This window comes from Nannospalax galili, unplaced genomic scaffold (genome assembly GCF_000622305.1).
Source record: "Nannospalax galili isolate Female #2095 unplaced genomic scaffold, S.galili_v1.0 scaffold257, whole genome shotgun sequence".
Classification (NCBI taxonomy): Eukaryota; Metazoa; Chordata; class Mammalia; order Rodentia; family Spalacidae; genus Nannospalax; species Nannospalax galili.
Genome location: NW_008340854.1, coordinates 4,098,115 through 4,112,025, shown reverse-complemented (window position 1 = coordinate 4,112,025; position 13,911 = coordinate 4,098,115). Strand labels below are relative to the sequence as shown.

General features: G+C 38.4%; 1 protein-coding gene across 4 annotated transcripts in view; it reads left to right on the top strand.

The window, feature by feature from the left end:
* The window catches only part of Thada (THADA armadillo repeat containing), a 408,197-nt gene that overhangs the window by 74,192 nt on the left and 320,094 nt on the right, over positions 1 to 13,911 (top strand). For all 4 annotated transcript variants that reach the window (XM_029564835.1, XM_029564834.1, XM_008835873.3 and 1 more), the window contains exon 22: positions 6,406 to 6,515. In XM_029564835.1, the coding sequence (XP_029420695.1) occupies positions 6,406 to 6,515 (110 nt within the window). The remainder of the gene's footprint in view (positions 1 to 6,405; positions 6,516 to 13,911) is intronic.

The following is a 13,911-nucleotide window of genomic DNA, read 5'->3' as shown; positions in this document are numbered from 1 at the left end:
TTAGATTCAGTTGTTACTTGAGTGATATTTAGGGTTGATTGGGTTGGCCCAGCCCCTCTCTGTTTCATAGACAGGAGCTAGATTTTTCTGTATCGGGTTACATTGATTAATATTCATAAGTCATAAAGAAATTGTCTTTTTAAAAAAAAATTTCATTATTTTTATGTGTATGAGTGTATGGCCTGCATGTATGTGAGTGCACCCATGTTGTGCAATGCCATGGAGGTCAGAAGAGGGCTTCAGATTCCTAAAATTTATTTTGCCTATAGTTCTTAGAAATTATAAATAAGGACACTGAACTGTAACTGAATGAAAGTTCCCATTTTTAGCCTTTGCAATGAACTTGACCCTACAACCACACCATTTTGTTGCCTGTTTATTGACTGCCTCACTATGTGGGTAATTGTAGGAACAGAAAGAGGAATCATATGTGGTTCTCTGACCTCAAAGAGCTTAGAAATATACTAATGATATGAAGTAGAAATCCATTTTAAAAACGCAAGTCTGAAGGGCAACAGCTAAAATGGCTCATGTTAAGAATTTGCTGAAGGGACTGGAAAGATAACTCAATAGTTAAGGGTATGTACTGCTCTTGCAGAGGACATGAGTTTGGTTCCCAGCACCCAGGTGGGGCGGCTCACAACCACTTGTAATTCCAGCTACAGGGCATCTGATGTCTCTGGCCTCTGAAGGCACCTGCACACACATGCACGTACCGCCCCCCCCCCACAGGCATGTACTTTAAAAAAATAATTTGGGGACTGGAGAGATGGCTCAGTGGTTAAGAGCACTGACTGCTCTTGATTTAATAAAAAGCAAAAAATTAACTTTCTAGTAAGGTAATGTCTGTATACCAGAAAACCATTGCCTTTGTAATTATCTCTAGGGACAGTATATGGGCTCTGAAGAAATCCAAACTCTTAGTTAGAAATCATTGCAGTGGAGAATGTATAGTTTAAAACTTTAATTATCTTACTGGAGTGTAAACTTTTGCAACATATTCCATGTAACTGAAATGAAATTAAAATCTCCTAATAGCTGATTTTCCCAGAGTTATAAGAAGTAGTTCTGTCAGGGCTGGAGAGATAGCTCAGCAGTTAAAAACACTTAAGGGATTAGGGCTGCTTTGTTAACTTGTGATAGGAAGATAGCAGTTGGGTTCCTTACAAATCCCAGATTGTGACTGCTGCATATACCCTTTGTAAAAATGTCCTACCTGTAATTAGGTCCTTGGACTTAGGTAATTTAAAAGTAGAGTTAGCCTTGATTTAGCTACTGTATTACCTGTATAGGTAAAAGGTAATTCGTGTATACATAGCGGGCTTGTTTATGGGTGCATGTGGAGATAAGTGGACAACTCAGGTGTTGTTTCTTAGGCATCTTCTACATTTTTGAGACAGAGTCTCATTAGCTTGGAACTTTGCCACGTAACTTGCCAGAAGGCTTCAAAAAGGTACCCATCTCACCCTCTCATCTTTCCATTTTGGGGATTATAAGAACATACTGCACTCAACATTTTTAATATAGTTCTATGGATCTGAACGTGAGGCCTCACATTTGTAGGGCAGAGTGCGTTATTGACTGAACCCTCTCTCTCCAGCTATGTAAAAGGTAAATTTTATAAGTATGTTTACTTTTGTCCTTTGGTTTTATGTCCTATGTGAACATTTAGTTCTTTTTTTTGTCTGGTGGTAAGCTATAGACACCTGAAGATACTCTCTAGCTGTCTTCCCATGTGGAAATTTGCATTCTGTGAGTTAGGTATGACAGCTGACTCCTGTAATCACAGTAGTTAGGAAACTGAGGCAGAAGGATCACTGAGTTTAAGGCTAGTCTGAGCTACAGAGTAAGATTCTGTCGCTTTAAAAAATAACAGTAGGCCGGGTGTGGTGGCGCACACCTCTAATCCCAGCACTTGGTAGGCAGAGGCAGGTGGATCTTTGTGAGTTCAAGGCCAGCCTGGTCTACATAGTGAGTTCTAGGACAGCTGGGGCTACAAGGAGACCCCGTTTCAAAAAGACAAAAAAAAAAAGAAAAAAGTAAATAAAAATCTTGAGAGAATATGTTTTTTATATTAAAAGTTTGTAAAGACATCAACAACAACAAAAAAAAGCTCTTTTGAACTTCAAGAACTCAGTGGTATCTAATGAAACACTTTTCAGAAGACTTTTTCTTTAAAATTGAAATTTAAAAGTTCTGGGCTATAACAGTGTAAAAGTACTTGCCTCCAAGACTGATGACCTGAGTTTGATCCCTGGGACCCACATGGTGTGTCCTAGTTACTTTGTACTGTGTAATAAAAACAGTGACTAAAACTAACTTGAGGAGAGGGCTTATTTATTTATTTTTACATCTCCTAGGTCAGTTCATCACTGAGGGAAGTCAGGGTTGAAGCCTAGAGACAGGACCTAGAGCATAGGCCATGGAGGAATGCTGCTTATTGGCATGCTCCCCTGGCCTGTGCTCAGCCTTCCTTCTTATACAACCCAGGACCACCTTCCCAGGGGTGGTACCATCCACAGTGGACTGGGCCCTCCCCCATCATTCAGTAATCAAGAAAATGCCCCACAAACATGTTCACAGGCCAATCCAGTAGAGGAAATTCCTCAATTGAGGCTCCCTCTTCTCAGGTGTGTCAAGCTGACAACTGAAGCTATCTAGTACATGGTAGAAGGAGAGAGTGACTCCTGTAAATTGTCCTCTGGCCTGTGCATCATGCGCATGCGTACACACACGTACACACACACACACAAATAAATGTGACAAAAAATGTTAAATTTCTGTTTCGATTCTCAGCATGGTTATCTACTGAGAGGGTGTCATCAGGATGCTTCTCTGTCCAGCTGCTTGCTCATAGAGTATGCTTTCATACTCACTCTTCCCACCATTAGTAATTGGGCTCATCCCTCCCTTTCACGCGTATTTTCCCTATTTTCCACTGTTTTCTAGTGCCAAACCTCTAGGTCATTCTAACACTAGCCTGTGTATGTTATGTCTGCTCGTATCTGTGGACCCAACAAAGTGTCTGTTAGGCGTTTTTTTTGGTCCTTTTTGAGACAAGGTCTCCATATAGCCACAGCTAGCCTGGAACTCATTATGTAGACAAGAAGACTGGCTTTGAACTCACAGAAGTCCACCTGCCTCTGCCTCCCAAGTGCCGGGATTAAAGGTGTGCACCACCACGCCTGGTTGGCAGCAGCTACTTAATTAATGTTAGCTCTTTAGTTCTAGCCTCTTCTCATACTAATTATTCCTTTCTATGTTGGTCTACCCAAGCACATACATCCTGTGCAAGATGTGAGCATAAAACCTTTTCTAATTTTAGTGCAGAGGGTCTTTCATTTCTTGGAACTGTCGAGCCACTTAGGTACCAACCAGTCCACTCGTTTTTCTGCCAGTCTGAACTGAAAGTCTACTGAGGACACACATCTTATTTTCGTCTTCTCTGTCTGCCCTAGTAGTAAGCTGGGAAAACCTTTGGCAGAATATCAAAGAAACATTGGACAATAATTTTATATAATCTACAAAGACAAAAATTCGTAACAAGCCTGACTCTTATCTGTGAGAGTTTGGTGATTTAAATGTGAACAATGAATAAAAATTGCCTGTATATCACTCCTGTCCTTATTCTGTCAATCTGATTCCACAGGCCAGGATTACCTAGACTGAGGGTTCACCTTCGGAAGACTATCCACTAGGCATAGCTCTCAGTGCTTTGTTTTTATTGTATGCTTTTTGGATTTAGACTCCTTTGAAGGGAGTTGGAATAAAGGAAGCAATGAAAATGTTATCCTTGCTTAAGGAAGAGATTATGTGCTGTTCTAAGTCTATAGAGAAGCACTTTGCCAATAACACTCATGTTTTTTTGAACTATGTTCTTAATATCTGTGACATTTTAGGGTAAAGAATTAACTAAGGAAGAGAAGTGCTGTCTTTTTTACTATTTTTTTAAATTTATTATTTTTATTTTATGTGTATGCATGTATTGCCTACATGTGGGTAAGTATACCTGTGTGTTGCAATGCCCACGGAGGTCAGAAGAGGCTGTTGGATCCCCAGGACTGGAGTTATGAACAGTTGTTAGCTGCCATGTGGGTGCTGGGATTTGAACCTGGGTGTTCTGCAAGAACAACCAATGTTCTTAACTGCTGAGCCATCTCTCCAGTCCCTTGACTTTCTATTGTTTTATTTTCTCTGTCCTAAACTATCTTTCTAGAAACATCTTATTTCTCTAATGATAGAAATGATGGTTGTGACAGCTAACAGCTGTTCTTCTGATCCGTATTTGATAGGTTTATTGAACTGCAGATCTATTTGAGGGATTAAATTTAGATTTAAGTCTTGGTAATTAAAAAATATACCTTGGAATTCCTATATTGAAGATGAAATAAGGCTTAGTATTTGGCTTTTGACAACTTGTGTGGCCTTTAAAAAGTATTAAAGGAATAATATCAAGACATGAGGCATATCATTGGATCTTTATAGGAAAGCTTTAGCAGAAGGACATACCATAATGCTCTAAAATATTGAAGTGTTAGAATTTTAAAAATCCATCATGCTGCTTGTGTGGTTTTGTTGGTTTCTGATTTCCTTTTTCCCTCTGCATATATTATTTGTTATGTTTTTATAATCAGATGCACTTTGAGTATAGAAACTTTTCTGTTTAGGACAACTAGCATTGAACTGAATTAGATTATAGATAATTGGCCTCTTCTGAACTTTTTGACTGAACCACCTATGAGGCAAGGGCTGTTAGTATCCTCAGAATATAGAGGGACCCTTTTCCACAGTCACTTGTTTGTTGCTTATCATGTTACTGTCTCTGATGCATGTAGAATCTAACCTAGTCACTGTGCTGAGGTGAAGGCATTTCCAGGTGAGCAGACCTGAGGTACTTCAAGGTAGCTTGCATAGTGACTATACTATGATCTGTGGATGCATGGATCAACAGATAGCTGATTACAGCTTTGGTCCCAAGTTTATACAAAGCTGGATTTTCAAAAGTGCATAGCTACCAAATCTAATGACACAAAGACCAATGAGACTAACCAGTTCTGCAGTTCACTGTCTTCAGAAACCATAGACAACCAATTGTCAGTTATATTGTCTTTAAAATAAATGGTTGTGCTTTGTGTTTGTTTAATCTTACCTGGAGGAAGACAATGTGTTGGGAAGTGATGGGTTGACATTCTGGCAGATTCTTTGGTTTGATATAAAATGCAACTTGTTTATTCTTTTTAGGATAGCCTTTGTACTAAATCTTACTTTACTGTTAACTTTAATGTATCTGTAAAAGGTAATATTGGGAGTTATTGTTAAGTATATATGGCATCTTAGAAAAGATGAAAAGTTCTTTTTTGGGGGTCTTTTTAAGACAGGGTCTCCCTGTAGCCCCAGCTGGCCTGGAACTCACTATGTAGATAAGGCTGACCTCAATCTTAATGGAGATCCAGCTGCCTATGCCTCCTAAGTGTTGGGATTAAAGGTGTGTGCCACCATACCCAGCTGAAAAGTTTTTTAGATGGATGATGTTGATTGTTCAACTGTATTTCCTGTTAAATACACTAAACTGATTAGAGTGATAAATTTTATTATGGCTATTTTACTACAGTAAAGGCAGAATATTTAAAGGATAAACATAATTATTTCAAACATGTATGTGAGTATTGTTACTTTGTGTGATTTTATGTTGAATGACATAAGCTAACAGAACATAATATGAGGTTTGAAATTCTGGTATAGGCAGGATATTCTAACATGACAGTTAAGATAGCTGACCTTGAGGTGGGCATGGTGGCACATGTCTTTAATCCCCCTACTTCGGAGGCAGAGGCAGGCAGATCTTTGTGAGTTGAGGCTAGCCTGGTCTACATAGCTAATTCCAGCCGGGGCTACAGAGAGACCCTGTCTCAAAAAGACCAAAAAAAAAAAAAAGGCTTTCTAGTTCCATGTCCTGTCTCTACTGTTTACTTGCTATGTGACTTTAGATATTTAACCTCTCTGAACCCCAGCTTCTCCTTTGTGAGCTACAGATAACTACTTAGTTCATGGAATTCATTATGAGGATTTATGATTTATAAAAGGGCTTGCACCAAGTGTGCTGGTACTTACCTGTAATCTCAACCAGAGGCAGGAGGAGCAGGTATTCGTGGTCATCCCAGACTACACAGCAAGTTTGAGGCCAGCGTGAACTACATGAGACCCTGTCTCAAAAAATAACACCAACAAAAAAGTGCTTAAACATTGTCCCATCATAAATGAAAGTTAGATGGATACCTAAACACAAGTTCTGAATTAAATTTTACACACACACACACACACACACACACACACACACACGTGCGCACGCATAGTGCATGTATAAGTTAAGTATATATTGAAATTTTTTTTTTTATTTTTTTAAAGGTAAAAGAAATAGGTGATTACTTTAAACAACACCTTTTACAGTCCAGGCACAGAGGAGCATTTGAACTGGCTTATACTGGTTTCGCAAAGCTCACTGAAGTTCTAAACAGGTAAAACAAATTTCTTTTTGTGTAGGTTTTAAAAAGAGCACATTACAAACCGTGTGGGTGGAGTAGATGTCAGTTGTGTCTTTTGATGTTGAAAAGATTGGAGACTTGATTGGCTACAAAACTCTCAGAGGAAATGCTTTTCTTAGGTTTCATTATGACTTGCCACAGATGGTTGAGTGAAATGTCCAGCCCATGCTGCTCTCTCATTGAAAGGTGATTTGAAGTACTCAAAGATTTTGCTAAAAATAGGTCTGTGGTTGCCATTTCATTTTCATTGAATTATATGTTTTGTCTATTTGAAAATTACTTGGCATTTGGAATAAAATAAGCCTGGAGAGTTTTTTTGCTTTTTCGGTTTTTTGCATATATTGATTGTGAGATAATGATGGAACATCCTGGTGGATGTACTTAAATCAGCAGTTGGATTAGGGGGAGTGGTTAAGGTAAGGTAGCAGAAAAGACAGATCTGTGAGTTGTCTTCATAAGTACCACTATTATTAGAACTGAAGTCTTCATCAAAGAGCATGAAAAGAAAAAAGAACAGAGGACTTGAACCACTGTGTAATGGTGCAGGTGAAGGCATTACCAAGAAACGGAAGGCAGGAGAAGGCCCAGTCCCTGGTGTCTTGGCCACTCCTAATCTGCTATAAAGATCCCCTCATGGCTGCCACTGTTGGCCTCTTACCAGTCTGTTGGAGTACTCAGTTGATGTTTCCAAGCCAAGTGGTTCTCGATCCCTTTGGAGACATTTCAGACCTGATGAATAGAATGTTTTTCACAGAGCATCTTTACAGTGCGTGTAACTTTCTTTTGTTTGATTTTTATTTTAAAAATGGTTTCTTTTGTATTCTTGGAAAGCTTGTACTAAGGTTACAAGTTATGAAAAACTTGTTTAAACACACAGCATTTAAGATATTTGACAAAAACGAAATCTGGGCGTTCACAAAAAATCCATAGAAATCAAGGCCAGTTAGTTGGTGGCTACCTCTTGCACTACAACTGTGTTAAGGAAGGAAGCTCCTAAAGAGATTAATGAACAAATAACTGAAGAGCTAAACATAAGCTACATTGTTTAAATTGGTTTTTAATAAAATCATTCAACATGTCTTCCAGTGTAAACTGACTTTACTATTAAACAATCATTTAAGAATAAATAAGAATGGGGGAGATCTATTTTTTTCTCTGGGAAATTTTTTGAATACAGCATTTGTATATATAACACAATATGTGGAATATCTTATTTTCTTATGTATTTAGACTTTCTTTTAAAAGCATAATCTACTGCCAAGTTGATTGTGTATGCCTATAATCTCAGGACTCTGGATTTACATAGCAAGACCCTGTCCCACACCAAAATAACAACAGAGCCATGATCATCTTCCTGTGCATAATTAGGTGCCTAAGTATTTGATTGGAGTGATTAAGTATGTTAAACTCAAAATGAAATTCAAATTCTTTTTTGGTGGGGATGCAGGGTCTCCAGTTATAGTCATAAGATGCTATTGCTGAGTCATGGATATTAATAATTATTGCGGAAGTAACTTAAATATTTAAACTTGTATCTATCAATTATAGCTACTATGATGCAAATTCAAGTGAAAATCTTTTATAAGTAATTGAAATATAAATATAATGGAAATGAATTTCTTCTATCTTTTTGAAGAACAAAGAACATATCTTTACATAGTTGAACAAAAAATAAATATTGGAGTTGAAGAGATGGCTCAATGACTAAGAGAACTTGCTACTCTTGCAGAGGACTTGAATTTGGTTCCCAGTGCCCACATCAGGCCCCAGTTCCAGGGCATGTAAAACTTTCATTTTGACCTCTGAAGACACCAGTATGCACATGTTGCTTATACATACATATAGGCACGCACACACATTCACATAATATAAAAATTTTTTAAATCTTTTTTTAAGTTAATGTGGAGCCGGGCATGGTGGTGCACGCCTTTAATCCCAGCACTTGGGAGGCAGAGGCAGGTGGATCTCTGTGAGTTCGAGGCCAGCCTGGTCTTAATAGCAAGTTCCAGGTCAGCTGGGGCTACAGGGAGACCCTGTCTCAAAAAGACCCTCCCCCCCCCAAAAAAAAAAGTTAATGTGGTTAGTGTGAAGCTGGATACATAAGTTGTTAAGAATACTGGATGCTCTTGTAGAGGACCCGAGTTCAGTTCCCAGCACCCACATGGCTGCTAACATCCATCTATAACTCGAGTTCCAGGGGATCCAATGCCCTCTTCTGACCTCTGTGGGCATTGCACATCATAGGTGCACTTATACACATGCAGGCAATACACTCATACATATAAAATAAAAATAAAATGGTAACTGTAATATATAGGAATATGGGAGGGGGAGGAGTCATTCAACTTTGAAAGAAAACATAATATTGGCTAAACCTTATTCATGTTTCATTTGAGAAGTGTGCCTGAACAAAATACTTGTTTCCTGGTCTGGAAAGATGGCTTAATGGTTAAGAACACTGACTAGTCTTGCAGAGGACATAAATTCAGGTCCAAACACCCACATGGTGTCTTAACAACCATCAGTAGCTTTTGTTGTAGGGGATCTGATACCCTATTCTGGTCTCTGAGGGTATTGCATATGCATGGTGCATGTACATATGTACAGGTAAAACACGCATACACATAAATTAAAAATAATTAATTTTAAAAGATACTTATTTCTCACAGAGTGCTCTGTGAATTTTATTTCATAGATAATTAAATTAAGAATAACTATGTTATGAGCCTCTCAGAGGAGCCATGTAAACTTCGGGAGTGGCAGTGTCTTGAGAAAGGGTCTCACTGTATAGGCCTGGCTGGCTTGGGACTTACTGTGTAGAAAAGGCCTAGAACTTGCAGAGATCCACTTGCTTCTGCTTTACTAGTGCTGGGATTATAGACATATACCATCACCAGAGAGAAAAATTCTTGTAATTTTCCATTTCTGTAGTACATTAAGAGGATTTTTTTTTTTTTTAGTAATAAGATTTTAATATCAATCTCCTTTTCTCCTTGACCTCAGGAAAATTCTATTAAACATTAAAAGAACCAGCTGTCGGGGTACATCTTTCCAACCACTTTTAATCTCTTGTATCTTGCTCTTCCCTCTGTGGCCTTCTCATTGGTAATTCAATTGAGATTTGTTCATTGTTAGGACCTGTGCCAGCAACTGAGGCATCAGAGTAGCCCTTGATGCTTTGCAGTAAACCTCAGCAATATGTGATAGTGGTAAAGGAGGTTAAGATGGCTTCTGTTGATAATGTCGCTTTCTCACCCACTCTCATTTGTGCAAATCCTTTTTCGGGCTTGAAGGTTCTCTATGCTTCAGAGTTATGTTCCCTTTCTAAAACATGCTGCTTTGCATACAGCCTTTCTGCACACATCTGTCATTGATTAATGTAATTGAAATAATAAACATACACCTTGAAATAATAAACATGAACTTTGAAGAAAGAATGATGGAGAAAGGGAAAAAATATCTCTAAATGAAGAAAAATACCATACTGAAAGAGTTTCAGGAGATGAAGATAAGTATCTCAGTTAACAACAACTAACAAGTAAGATAACTCATCCAAACTCAACAACAAAAAACCATGTTACCTCATAGATGGATGGGAGAAAGCTACTTTATACTCAGGGAATCTGATTTATTGATACAAAATAGTCTAATGACCAATTAGTGAGTTATATGACATATGTAATTTGATTTCATCTTGTGGGTTTTTGCTTATCTTAAAATACTTACTAGGAGTGAGATAGCTCTGTGGATAAAGGTTGGACTAATCTGTTTATGGGACAGTAATTTGCTTCAGTGTTGTGCTCAAGACAACACCAGCTACAGCCTGCTTTGTTCATTTCTGTTACTTTTCTAATTTTAAATATGTATTTATATTTATATATGTGCTGAGTATTGAATCTAGAGCTTTGAGCATGTTAGGCAAACACTCTGCCACTGAGCTGGAACCTCTACTTTCTATTACTTTAGTATGGGCTCAGGCCATACCGCTTAGCAGAGAAAAACAACAACTCCCTCCTGGCCCCTTCTTGATTGCAGTGAAGAGGAAAATCATGGTGTTTTGACTTTTACCCCCTTTCCTCAAGGTACAGAGGAAAGAGTATCAAGGTAGAGTGAATTCAAATATCAAAATTAAGTGAGTTCTACTTTATGGCTTGCCAACAATTGTGAAGTATTTAAAATACTTACCATAATGTCTGGAATTCTGTGTTTTATTTTTTATTTTAATTTTTATTTTTTCTCCAATAAAAGGATGGGGAGAATTCAACTCCTTTTAGCTGTGAACATTACACTCACTAGACAATGCTACTTTCTAATTCCTTCTTGGAAAAAATTGGGGATTGTAGGTTTGAAAGATGGTAGAAAATTGGATACTTTTTTTCTCTTTAGTAAATTTAAAAAATTATTTTATTGAATTTTTGTATATTTCATACAGAGCATCCTAATCATCTTTATACCCTCCTTCCTCATTGACCCCCTCCTAACACTCCCCCACTGGAATTCATGCATTCTCTCATTTGTGTTAAGGCCTATTATGTCAAGTGAGTGTCCCCAGATGTCCGTCAGTACAAGTTCATCCACTGAGTCTAGTAAGCCTATCTAGAGTCCTTCCCTTTAAGAACATCAACTCTTCTTCACCCAGCAGTAATCAGCTGCCAATAATTCTTTGACTAAGATTGGGGCATGCTGTCCATTTCCACAGTTCTGTGCTGGGATTCTGTCTGGTTGAGTTTGTAGGGGTCTTGTGCATGCTGACACCATTGATGTAGATTCATATGAGAAGAGTCCCAGGAAGCCTGTAGGACTGTTTCCGTATGGTCATGTATCTCCTCCCTGGCTCTTAAATCTTTCCACCCCGCCTCTTCTGCAGTGGTCTCTGATGCCTAGGTGGGTGGATTTTAGTATAGGAATCCTGTCCAAGAACCTATACTTTGTAGACTCTTATTCTCTACATTTTGGCCATTTGTGACTTCCTGTGTTCCTGGCCCTCTTCCATTTTCCAGGTTACTGCAGTTACATCCGGATATATACTCACATACAAGGATTTGGTGCTAGGAGCCACAAATGAGGGAGAATATATGCCCTCTGTCACTTAGTATAACAATTTCTAGTTCCATCCATTTACCTGCACATTTCATTATTTCATCTTTCTTTACTGCTGAGTAGAACTCCATAGTGTAAATATACCACATTTTCATTACTTCGTTCTCAGTTGTCAGTTGAGAGACACTTACGTTGCTTCCATCTCTTAGCTATCGTGAAAAGATCAGCAACAAATATGGTTGTACAAGTATCTCTGCAATAGGATGAGTCCTTTGTGTATATGCCAAGGATTGGTATAACTGGGTCATATGCTAGATTCATTTTTAGTTTTTTTTTTTTTTTTTGTGTGTGTGTGTGTGTGTAAGCACAAATATAATCTTTTCTGAAGGCACTGAGCTGTGAAGGCTGTTCATAGCCACCACAAAAACTCAGGCTACCCCTTCTACATGAACATCAGGATTCAAGCAGTGCCAGACTCAGCTCCAGTGAGAGCTCAGAAAATGAGTCCTGGGGAATCACAGACCCAGTAAAGTTTTAAAATCACATTTACTGAAACCTGAAATGGACCATAAAAATTACCCAGGCCAATCCTTTTATTTACTTCTGCAGTATCTGAGACTCGGATACTAGGACATTTTTGCCTTAAATCATTCATCTATTGTAGACAGTGGTAATGTTTATTATATCACCTCTTTTACTAGAGAACTCGATCTGATCATATTCTCTCTGAGTTTTCGTGTCCTTGTGATATAATCCCATCTAGTGGCTTTGTATTTGTGAAAACCAGATTCACTAGTCAGACAAACTGAGATTGATCCAGTCTTGTGACATCCAGCTGTAGCCTCACCCAAATTCCTTACAGATCTGTGAGCATCCTGTCCAACAAACAGAGACAAGCACTCTTGCACCGGGGCTCAAAGCCCGCCACCAGATGCTCCCGCTGCCCCGAGCATAGTCTCCATTAAATTTTGCCCACGCCTCTTAGGCCTGCAGTCTTGTCCCAGGTCGGTAAATGCCCCCTCTCGCGTTCATGTGGGTGAGGCTCTGGCAATCTCTCTCTCCACACCTGCCAGCCACCACACATTCCTCTGGCTTGGGGCTTCTATTTTAGTTTTTTAAAGAGTTTTCCGCACTGCTTTCCAGAGGGGTTACAGGGGTTTGCAATCCCACCAGCAGTGAATGAGTGAGCATTCCCCTTTATCATTTGGTATCATTTGTTCCCTTGACTGGGGTAAGATGAAATCTTAAGGTGGTTTTAATTTGCATTTTCCTAATTACTAATGATGTTGAACACTTTTTAAGATGTTTCTTAGCCATCTTTATTTCTTCTTTTGAGAGCTAACTCTGTTTAGATCTTTAGCTCATCTTTTAATTGGGTCATTTGTTTTCTTGATTCTTTTTATTTTAAGTTCTTTATATATTATGGATGTTAAACCTCTGGCAAATGTGTCACTGGTAAAGATTTTCTCTCTGGGTTTTCTCTTCCCTTGCTTGGTTGTTTCTCTTGCTGTACAGAAGCTTTTTAGTTTAATGAGGTCCCACTTGTTGATTGTTGACTTTAATTCTGGAGCAATTGATGTCTGATTTAGAAAGTCCTTTCCTACACCTATGTCTTGTATGTTACTGCCAATATTTTCTTCTAACAGTTTCAGAGTTTCTTGTTTCACATTGAGGTCTTTGATCCATTTGGCTTTGATTTTTGTGCAAGGTGAAAAATAAGGATCTAGTTTCATTCTTCTACAGGTGGAGATCCAGTTTTGTTAGCACCATTTGTTAACGATGCCTTCCTCCTTTGTGTGTTCATGGCACCTTTGCCAAATATCAGGTGGCTGAAATTGCGAGTACTCATGTTTGAGTCTCAATTAAGTTCCATTGATCTCTATGTCTTATTTTTGTGCCAGTGCCATGCTGTTTTTATGACTATCACTCTGTAGAATAGTTTGAGATCTGGTATAGTAATCCCCCCACCATTACTTTTTGTGCTCAGGGTTGCTTTGGCTGTCTGGGGTCTTTTGTGCTTCCATATGAATTTAAGAATTTTTTTTTCTAATTCTATGAAGTATGCCTTGAGGATTTTGATTGGGATTGCATTGAATCTGTATATTGCTTTTGGTAGGGTGGTCATTTTCACAATATTAACTGTTCCAATACATGAGCATGGGAGTCCTTCTGTCTTCCAGTGTCTTCTATAGTCTCTTTAAAGATTTAAAATTTTCATTGTAGAGATCTTTGATTTCTTTGGTCAGGTTTATTCCAAAATATTTTGGGGTATTTTTGAGGCTCTTGTGAATGGGATGGTTTCCTTGTACTCTGATTGCTTGTTATATAG